Below are 11,876 nucleotides of genomic sequence, written 5' to 3' on the forward strand. Positions count from 1 at the left end.
TTTTTTTTTTTTTTTTTTTTTTTTTTGGGTGGGCTGGGGGCGAGTGGGCAATGAATCAAGCATCTGAAACTTTTAGATTTTTTTTGAAGGTGGTCATTTATCAATCTAGTTTAGGTATATTAATTTAACACTTACGTGGAGTTGTGTGAATCACCACACATCACACAGAATTATCAGTACAGAAATTGGAAAAGGTTTTCATAGGGTAAAACAACTTTTCTCAGGTGATTAAACTAGAATTATATGTAAATAGCAGAAATAGTGACTGCGATCTTCAATTCTTAGTTATTGTTCTTTCCCTTCCTTTGTTCTTTTTCTGCCATTTGGACCGCATATTGATTTCTTTCATAATTTCCTCTTTTACATTCTTTTATGTCCTGATTTTTCATTCGCATATAAGAAGATTTCATTACCTTCATTCTTCTGTCCTCCAAATGAAAATCATGTTGCTATCGTATCTTTAAATTCTATAAGCTCTTTCTTGCTTTTTTTGGTTTCTTTTTTTCATGGCATCCTGCTTCATAAAATGCTGTAAGTTTCTATCTCTAAGGATTATTATTTTTTAAAGATTTCTTCTGTTTCCATAGATTTCCTTCTCCTAATAATTTGTTTTAGTTCCAGTCTTTTTAATTTGTGTCTTTCCTGATATGATTGACGATTCTTGGTTACCCGTTGATGTTTAAGAATGAGTTAATTAATAAAAAGCTGAATCAAGTTCCTAAGGCATAGATATGCATTCTAGATGGAATAGATTCACTGTGTTGTGTCTGGTTTGGGAGTCAGTCATTTACAGGGGACCTCTAAATGTAGGTATTTGAAAACCTTTTCCCTACTGCGATTTAGTTTCTCTAGATCTGAATTCAACAATTTCTTGAGAGGTAAGGTATCAGCGAAAAGGGTGGGCTGGAGGAAAGGGGGAAAACCCTGTGTTGCTGGTATTCTGCATGGGATAGGGCGGGGGTATTAAGGATCTGAGCACTCCATGGGAAGGCCCTCAGTCAGTCCTCTTTTCACTCCCCTCCTCATTCTGCCTTCAACTGTGCAAGCTGTTCTTGAATCCTGAACTTCTCTTTATTTACTTGTTCTACCTCTTAAAGGCCCCTTTCCCTTGCCTTGAAGGCAGGTGCCTAGTTTCTGGCATTTGTGGACAAAGGGGAGAGACCTGACTACTCCATTCATTGGCTGCAATTTACTACCCCATTTTATGTCCCTTAACTCACTCTTTTCTGTGTCAGCTGCCTCCATGTCTTGAGACTCTCCAGGTTTCTTTGACGTAAGCCAGATTTCTTTTCATTGTTATCCCATTCCAAAGTTTATTTAGATTTTCATTTCCTTCTCTCAGGTAAGTCAGTTATAATACTTCCAATTGCTTTCTGAGTTGCAAAACTCAGCTGTAATCTCTTATCTATTGAAATCTCTCTTCCCAATCCTATTGTTCCTGTATAGTATTCCCTTAATATTTTATTCTTAAAAGCTTAGTCTGATTTGCCCATATGATCACCAATTTCTTTGCCCAGTACTTTTTATGCACCTCACTCCATCATTCCTTATAGATTTGTGTTCTTTTGAAGAACATCTCCAGTAACTTCTTCAGCAAATGTTTTAGTAGACTAAATTTTATTTAATTTATTGGCTTGGGAATTCCAGGGTCACGTAGGTAAATTCAAAACCCAAAAGCTTGGTAAAAGAAGGACAGGAGCAACAAATTCCCAGCAGATACTTTGTTCACTCTCCATAGAGATCCCATTCTGAGATAGGCAAACATTCACGCTGCCTTATACTTGTAGATAAAATACATTGTCCTTTCAACTGCAGGTATGAATTTCCCTGCCTTATTTAGGCATTTAATTCCTGCTTTTCCATTGGCCCAAAGTGTTGTTTCCTATTCTAGAAATAATGAAAACAAGCAAACAAAAACCACCTTCTCACTAGTTTCCACAACCGACCAGTAAATAATCCCAGATGAGCTGCAGGACCAGCCTGCTGTTCACTGCACTGGTATTCAGTTACCACTTCATTTCTAGCTCCTAGGAACTTTTCTTACTACTCATGCTCAGTTTAGTGTTAAAAACATATCTGTTATATTTTACTAGGCAGAGCTAATTATTTTCAGTGGGATGTTTTCTGGTTACTTAGTCTACCTATATGATTTTTTAATTTTTTTTTTTTTTTTTTTTTTTTTTTTTTTTTTTTGAGATGTAGTCTCACTCTGTTGCCCAGGCTGGAGTGTAGTGGCATGATCTCGGCTCACTGCAACCTTGACCTTCTGGGTTCAAGCGAGTTGCCTGCCTCAGCCTCCTGAGTAGCTGGGATAGCAGGCACGCATTACCACACCTGGATAATTTTTGTATTTGTAGCAGAGACAGAGTTTCGCTGTGTTGGCCAGGCTGGTCTTGAACTCCTGACCTCAGGTAATCTGCCTGCCTTAACCTCCTAAAGTGTTATATGATTTCTTGAAGAGTATTTTAGTGGTATTTGAGAATGGATACTTGACAATTTTAAGTGTTATCTACCATCTTCTGTGGAAAGTAAAATGTTACTATTTTCGAAGTAATACAAAAATACTTTTCAATGAATTCACTTAGGAATCATCTTCCTAATCATTTGCTCTATGTTTTTCTAATATTCATTTATGTTTATTAATATTGAAGAATTAGGTACTATAACTAAAATAATACAGATATTTGATTCAGACGAGGACTGTAGCCTAGTTCTATCACTTATTGTCTATTTGAGCTCAGAAAACTTACTTAAACTTTTAAAATTATCACTATTATGTAAAATAAAAGACATTATTATTACTTTGAAATATATGAAATTACCATTTTTACAGGTCATAGTGGTACAATACTAGTAATTTTTTATGCTCCATATTCATGTCACTTTCATGGAATGGTGGCCTCCAAGGGCGCTTATCACATAGTAAGAGGCCATCGGATAGCCCTACTTCTCTCACAGAATGATTTCAATTAGAAGGAATTTCAGCACGCAGAATTTTATGCAATGTTGGCTATTTACAATAATCAGATTTAGTTCTAAGTATAGCCAATTTGGGGCTAACATTAGTTTGCAGAATATAATATTTATGCAAATATCATTATTAGAACAAATTCATTATGTACTTCCATATTTGGGATTCTCCATTTATATTTTTTCCATTAACTTACATCAAGGATCATGGCATCTCACATCTTTTCTGTTTGTTTTTTTTTAAAATTCTTTTAAAACTTTTCTATAGGTGCATAGTAGGTGTATATATTTATGGGATACAGGAGATGTTTTGATACAGGGATGATATGGACATCTCACATCTTATCTAGACCAAGATGTGAGATACAGGAATCTCACATCTTATCTAGACCAAACCTCACAGGCAAAGTAACACATTTTTCTATATTTTCTGTACAGGGTTCTAACTTAGTATCACCACCATTACATCCCTAACAGCTGAGATAACTGGCTCTAAAACAGTACCTCAAACCCTATCTATCGCAGTCTGCGTGGAGAAAACCAAGTTTTGAAGATCAAGGAAGGCAGTTACTCACTGTTAGAGCTAGCAGCTTCCCATAGGTGAGATGAGCAGGGATGTGGTCAGTCTTGGATCTCAGTGATTCCATATACCAATGCTCTGCTTCGGGGAGTTTGCTTAAACGCATATACGCTTCACCTGGAAAGAGAATTAATCATGAAGATCAAAGGGAGGATACAGCTTTCCACATTATTTGCAACAGCATCGTCGTCATCATCATATTGTGTGGAATTTCAGATGCTGTGGGAAGTATTTGCGTTCATGTTCACATCTGATTCCCAAAGAAATCATCATGATTCCCATTTTACAGATGAAAAATCATGTGTTTGGAAAATGAAGTAAAATGGCTTAAGTAAAAAATTTATTAAGTAGTAAAGCTTTGATTTTTAACATAGAACATCTGATTCCCAGACATACGTCCTTTGTCATTTCTTTTCCTTTTGAGAGCAATTGAGAGCTATATTTGTTCTTTATTCTTTTGTTCGTTTTATTCACATTCATTTATTCCTTTAGAAATTCAAGTATTTATAGAATAACCAAGTGGAGAGCCTTACAAAGGAACTATAAGAAAAAAGTGTGAGATCTTATCCAAAAGGACTTACCTTTTGAGAAAGAGTAATTGAAAGAGTTAAAATATATTTAGATTAAACACTGCTGCTAATTTTCTTAAAGAAACTATTTGAATTTTATATGTTTATAAGTAAATTAAGGCCAGATGAGGGGGCTCACGCCTGTAATCCCAGCACTTTGGGAGGCCAAGGCAGGCAGATAGCTTGAGTCTAGGAATTAGAGACCAGCCTGGGCAACATGGTGAAACTCCATCTCTGAAAACATTAGGTGGGCATGGTGTCACCTGCCTGTAGTCTCAGCTACTCAGGAGGCTGAGGCAGGAGGATCACCTGAGCCTGGGGAGATCAAGGCTACGGTGAGCCCTGATCGCACTACTGCACTCAAGCCTGGGCGAAACAGTGAGACACTCTCAAACAACGAAATTATTTTAATTAATTAAATAATTAAATTATTAATGCAATTAATTCAGTAAATAAAATTTACCAATTTCATTTGGAAAATCCAATAAACAGACAACAATGATCAAGTATGCCCAACACTACATAAAACATGAGTGTGAGGCATTTTGGCCACGAGTCATTACTCTCTAATAATATATATTTTATCTACCAAACAGCATTTTACTAACAGCCAAGCACGATAAAAAAGTTGGAAATAAAGCCAAAAGTATACCAGCTGCCTATGAATTATCATTCCCCTTTCCCTTATATGATTATATGGTAAACAAAATATTCAACTGATGCAAAAATTATATTTTAAGATAATTTATATATTTAAGTTAAATACTGTAGTTTTACTAAGCACTGCAAATGCAGAGACACTACTCAGTTTCTGAGACCAAGCAGTAAACTGGTAACTTGCATTATTCTCCAGACAGACCTTTATACATAAGCATAAGTAATCATAATCGTGATAGCTTTTTCTTTTAGAGGCGTAATCAGAGGCTTTTCGTAAATGAATTACCCACATTGGATGTACATTTTTTGCTTCAAAGGAAGAACTCATTCCCTTTGCTTTAATCATATTCAACTTGTATTACCATGGTATTTTAAATACGAGTACGTTTGACGAAGTGAATTGGTTTGAGTCTCTTGATCTTTTGAATGCCCTTAGTTTTGCTGGATAGTGAAAAATATTGGTAACAAATAATACACAGTATGCACAAAATATACATTTTACCCACTCACACATATCTATGTGTTTCTAGTTTGATGAACAATCCTTAAACAATATTATCATAAAAACGATAGCTGAAAAATGTTTTTTTTTACCTCAGAGTTTAAAACATATCTGCACTTAAGAAGTTAGTGCAATTATATGTCTAAGGAAAGACAACAGAAATACTGAAGCAAAGATCAAAGACTAGAATAAAATACACAAAAATGCTTGTAATTGTGAAAATGATAGATTATAAACTGATTTTTTAAAAAATTTCCATAAATTTCTATAATAATTTTATTGTTTCTATTTTCATATCTTTATAAACACTAACACACTGTCAGATGGACTTTTTCTTGCCACATTGAACTAACAAATGTTTCCAAATAAAGCAAATAATAATTTTTCTTAGGAAAAGTGAATTGCTTTATATTAAAACAACACTATATATAATTTATGTAACAGAAAAGATACACAAACCCTAAAATATTGAAAAATGTAAAGCAATTAATGATAAAACATATCCATATATTTATATCTTAAATTGATTATAAAGCTAGAAGGAATATGGGCCTAAATTACAGGTCCCATATGAAATCAACCTGAAAATCACTTTGACTCTTCAAGTGCTTACAGGCCAGTTTAAAAAAGTTGTACAACCATTGTATTTAATATAGCTTCTACTTTTCGTATAAAAATTTAACTGATTTTCAGAATAACAGTAGGTCTTCTGTACAGAAAAAGAGTATGAAGATAACCCCAATTCCAGAGCACTTCTGAAATAGAAATCTTTATTATTTTGTTAATATCTAAAAATTATTGCAGAAAGTATACTTGCTTTTTTCCAAGTCAGAAATCTATCATTATTAAATTCTATTTTAAATAAAATATTATTAATTTGCTCAATAATTAATGACTGGTCTTTTTTTCGGTAAGAACTCCTAAGCAACTTATTAATTTGTAAAGCTTGTCAGATAAGAAAATATTAAAGGCCATAAATAAGTAATGTAATATATCATGCATCTTGGCAAGTATATGAAAACTGATAAATAACTAGCCTATTCAGGTATCACTTATTACAACTTTGAAGAAATTCATGTAACCATTCATTGTGTCTTAATAATAACCACGATGACTATGATAATAATTGAGTGTTTACTATGGATTACAGTAGCAAGTTACAGGTGACAAATGTCTGACTTATGTTCACCCACTTCTCTTACTCCACACATTTGGGCATGTAGAATCTGTTCTTACTTAGCCTCCCAAGTAGCCTTAACACATTGCCCCACTCAACCATTACCAATTGATCAAAGTACATTTGCAAGATGAAACAGTTTTACAATCTCTATATTAGTTGCTTTATAAATGTATCTCACTGCTTACCAAGAAATGTCACTATTTGGATTTTACAGATGGAAAAAATTGAGAAGCAGTGTGGCTAAATTATACACTCAAAATCACGAGTACATAACATGGTAGAACTGCAGTTTAAACTCAGGATTACCTGACCTTAACACATTGCCTTCACCAGCTAATAGAAAATAGTCATAAACTTTCCAAATCCCCAGCTCAGGTGAGAATTATGCTCTCTGTTTCTCACTCATAGAAAATTATTTTCTAGCTTGTGATACATCAGCCAGCCCATTCATTTCACTTTGCCTTGGGCCTATGTATTGAATTAAGAGAATAAAGAAGAGCAATGGTAATCTATGACTGACCTTTAAAAATGCTTTCTACGCATATGTAATTCAATTCTTAAGAGGGAAATATGTGACACTTTAGTTCTAAGTCCATAATATGTATTTTAGTTCTAAGGCTAACCTTAACACAAAAAGGGTGTATATAAGTGGTAATAAAATCAAGATGCAAAACCTAAAATGCAAAAAAAAAAAAAAAAAAAAAAAAAATTTGGGGATAACTTAAATGTTTAAAAAAAGGTAGCTTAATAAAGATTTAAGCAACAAACACTCTAAGAACAACTACTTGCTATATCCCTGACGCTGGCAAGGTTAAGAACTTTACATTTCTCATTTCTAATCCTAGAAAGAGGTTGGAATACCCAGTTTATGAATGAAGACAAAGGCTCAGGAATGATCAGTGACATGCACAAGGACAGTTAATAATCATATCCTAAAATGATTAAATGGCTTCTAAACCACGATTTTTTCCCATTGCATCAAGCTGCCTGCCATATAAAATTTATTATTTACTGAGTACCTACTAACATCTTAAATACATTATTTTCTACCTTTACATTATCCCGACACTGTTATTATCAATCTCATTTTACAAATGAACCGATTATGCTTTGGAGAGCTTAACAAACTTACTCAAGATTTTTTTTTTTTTTTTTAAGAGCAAATGTCAAATTCAGGATTCAGGTTAGAGTTTTCTCTGGCTCATTCCACTACACCATTCTACACAAATACTATAAAAAGTATTCAGAAAGGGAAGAAAATATTTAATAACTGCAAAAAGTACCATCAGTGCATTTGGTGTTAGGACACAGTGGTATACATGAGATCCTACAAGTGCTAAAATCATAAAAATTCCATAAAGGAAATGGCCACAGGAAAAGAAAGTTCAATAAATTCAATAAGGAAGGAAACGTAGACACTTGGTCGGGAATAGGACAGGAGATAAAGGTTAAGTCATATTCTCTGGTACTGTAATTTTTCTTAACTTACAATAATAGAAAAAAATGTTTATGGTGCCCAGGAGGAAAGAAACAACGATGACTATTTTCCTTTCTCATTCTGTAAGAAATGACATAATAAAGGTACTTTCATAAGAATGAGAAGATTTGCTGTTCGATGATAGAGTGATCAGGTTCATCACCCAGATTTATTTCCAATTCACTCACAGACAAAAGGAATTATTTGGATGTCTCCAGGCTGGCTTCAGGCAGACATAAACCGTTTCAGATGCAGAACAAATAATGTCACTCTCTCTCCCTAAAAAGCCCCAGATCTAAATAACCCAGGCAAAGGCTAACTCCTTAAGGAAAGAATGTTGGGTTGTTGATGATGTAATAGTCTACATCTCACTGACTCCTATGTTTCAAATCACTGGACAGCTCCTGCTTGCAGATAAAGAATAGAGCATGTAGTGGGAATTATTATTAAGACTCAGTATAGATTTCCTAATTTTTAAAGAAACTTATGTGAAAAGTAATTATCCCTTCCTCAACTCCTACAGTAATTGTTAAATGCCTTTTTAAAAAACTCTTGAAAATATATCTTGCACATAAATCCAGGTTAACCAACATGAACAATGCATATGATGGTGTACATAAAGGTTAAGTAGATTATCATTTGTTGCTACTTACAATCTAGTGACGAAGAAATAATTTATCGGTGTTCCCCAAAGTTTGCTTGTAGGTGCAAATGAAACAAAACAACAAAACCTTTTGAAAAATGTGGTATGTATGAATTTGATTTAATATGTGTTAAAAATGTGATAACATAGACATCGTGCTACAGAATGAAGAAAAAAAGTAAGTGATACCTCAGATAGTAAGTGGCTGTGGGCAAAATTATGACACTGATAGAGTGATGTGTACGTGACTGACATGCAGACAGCAACAAATTTCATACACCAACCTATAATTCAAAAAATTATACAAGTTTTAGAACTTTCTTTATTAAAATGCTATAAGACAAGCTCATGGGGGAAAAAGCCTATTTTTCTAAAGGACTCACACAAATTATAACTTTTTTCCCCCTAGTCTCTAAAGAACAGGGACACTTATAAAATGGTCCCAACTGATTTCTAGCAGGCTTCCAGCCCCTAATACACTGAAAGCATCTCATTGCCACTACTGCTAATTTTAGAATGCTTTGCTTGGCCGGGCGCGGTGGCTCAAGCCTGTAATCCCAGCACTTTGGGAGGCCGAGACGGGCGGATCACGAGGTCAGGAGATCCAGACCATCCTGGCTAACACGGTGAAACCCCGTCTCTACTAAAAACTACAAAAAACTAGCCGGGCGAGGTAGCGGCGCCTGTAGTCCCAGCTACTCGGGAGGCTGAGGCAGGAGAATGGCGTGAACCCGGGAGGCGGAGCTTGCAGTGAGCTGAGATCCGGCCACAGCACTCCAGCCCGGGTGACAGAGCGAGACTCCCTCTCAAAAAAAAAAAAAAAAGAATGCTTTGCTGGAAAATCAGGCATTTTTATCTTAATCTACCTAATTTCTAGGCTCTCCAAGGAGTTTGAGAACTTAGCTGGTTGCTAAGGTATTCATTCCATTTTTAAGTAATGCTTATTTTCCTTCTAAGATATCAGGTTTATTTTTGGTGGTTTTAATAATGAATTTCTTTTTTCTGTGCTGGTCATTTTCTTTTAATGAGCACTTTTAGCAATTTTCAGGTTTGCTATGATAAGTTCCCTTTTATAGATTACTTTTAATTTGTTCCTTAGGAACTAATTTGGCAATATAATTTTAAAATAAAATAAGTACACTTTAATTAATTGATTGATGAACTTGGGTTATCTACCTATTGCAATTATTCATAATTATGATCCAGCACTGAGTTATGAATTACATACCAAAATAACAAGATAGTTATAGAACATCAAGCAGATTTAATTCAAATAAGACTACCTCAAGACACGTCATAATCAAATTCCCAAAGATCAAAGATAAAGAAAGCATCCTAAAAGCAGCAAGATAAAAGAAACAAATAACATACGGTGGAGTTCTAATATGTGAGGCAGCAGACTTTTCAGTGGAGGCTGGGAGTGGCATGACATATTTAAAGTGCTGAAGGGGAAAAGAGACACATACACACAAAATGCTTGTATCCTAGAATAGTAGATCCAGAGAAAATATCATTCAAACATGAAGGAGAAATAGATTGCTCCAGACAAAAGCTGAGGGATTTAATCAATACCAGACTTGTCCTACAAGAAATGCTAAAGGGAGTCCTTCAATCTAAAAGAAAAGGACCTTCATAAGCAATAAGAAATCATTTGAAAGTACAAAACTCACTGGTAGTAGTAAGTACATAGAAAAATACAGAATATTATAAAATTGCAATTGTGGTACATAATTAAGTGGTACATAATTACTCATATCTTGAGTGGAAAGACTGAAAAATGAAGCAATCAAAACAAATAACTACAACAATCAAGACAGTCATAGTATAAGACATAAACAGAAAGAATTAAAAGTTAAAAAACAGGAGGGTGAAATTTAAAGTGTAGGGTTATCATTCATTTTCTATTTTCTTGTTCATTAATTTTTTGCTCTCAGTGATAAGTTGTCATCAGTTTAAAATAATGGGTTATAAAATATTATTTGCAAGCTTCATTGTAACCTCAGACTAAAATCATATAAAAGATACACAAAAAATAAAAAGCAAGAAATTAAAATATACAACCAGAGAAAATCACCTTCACTAAAAGAAGACAGGAAGGAAGAAAAGAAAAAAGACCACAAAATAACCAGCAAACAACAAAATAACAAGAGTAAGTCCTTACTTATAAATAATAATATTGCATATAAATGGACTACATTCTCCAATAAAAACAGGAGTGGTTGAATAAAAAAAAAAAAAAACTCAACAATCTGTTGCATAAAAGCACACTTCACCTATAAAGACACACATAGACTGAAAATAAAGGGATGGAAAAAAGATATTCCATGCAAATGGAAAGCAAAAAAGAGCAGGAATAGCTATACTTACACCAGACAAAATAGATTTCAAGACAAAATCTATAAAAACAGACCAGGAGGGTCATTATATAATGATATATGTGTCAATTCAGCAAGAGGATATAACAATTGTAAATATATATGCACCCAATACTGGAGAACCCAGATATATAAACCAAGTATTATTAGGGCTAGAGAGATAGACCCCAATATAATAATAATAATAATAATAATAATAATAATAATAATAATAATAATAGCTGAAGGCTTCAAACCTAATTTTCTGCATTGGGTAGATTATCCAGATAGAAAGTCAACAAAGAAAGACTGAATTTAATTTGCACTATAGAGCAAATGAATCTAATAGACATTTACAGAACATTTCTTGCAATGGTTTCTGAATATACATTTTTCACCGCAGCAAATGGATCATTTTCAAGAATAGACCATATATTATGCCACAAAGCAGTCTTAGAAAAACTTAAAAAAACCTGAAATTATATCAAGTATATTCTCTGATCACAATGGAATAAAACTAGAAATCAATAACAAGAGAAATTTTGAAAACTACATATACACATGGAAATTAAACATACATACCAAGACAGTATTTTAGATGGCTTGGTTTTGAATTCTCATTTTGCCATTAATAGCTGTATGTTTTAGAAAAATGAGTGATTTCACAGGTCCTCAGTTTTATCACTTACAAGATCAAGGGCTAAGAATAAATAACTACATAATCCCCAAAATAGGATAATCATGTGTAGGTTCGCCAGTGCTCAGATATTTATATATGTTCATTTCATAAAGAGGTAAAATATCCTAGTTGATTTAAAATATCCTGTCTCTTTCTTAATTTTAGTTGATCTACTCAAGATTGGCTGCATCTAGATCAAGTCTTGGTTATTCCATTTAATAGTTACAATTCTAAATGTCTAATTATATGTAATTTATATATATAA

General features: G+C 33.7%; 1 protein-coding gene across 6 annotated transcripts in view; it reads right to left on the bottom strand.

The window, feature by feature from the left end:
• The window catches only part of TMTC2 (transmembrane O-mannosyltransferase targeting cadherins 2), a 466,566-nt gene that overhangs the window by 146,702 nt on the left and 307,988 nt on the right, over positions 1–11,876 (bottom strand). For all 6 annotated transcript variants that reach the window (XM_017871703.1, XM_017871700.1, XM_017871704.1 and 3 more), the window contains one exon: positions 3,546–3,667. In XM_017871703.1, the coding sequence (XP_017727192.1) occupies positions 3,546–3,667 (122 nt within the window). The remainder of the gene's footprint in view (positions 1–3,545; positions 3,668–11,876) is intronic.

The sequence above is a fragment of the Rhinopithecus bieti genome, unplaced genomic scaffold (assembly GCF_001698545.2).
Source record: "Rhinopithecus bieti isolate Rb0 unplaced genomic scaffold, ASM169854v2 scaffold_5023, whole genome shotgun sequence".
NCBI classification, from domain to species: Eukaryota; Metazoa; Chordata; class Mammalia; order Primates; family Cercopithecidae; genus Rhinopithecus; species Rhinopithecus bieti.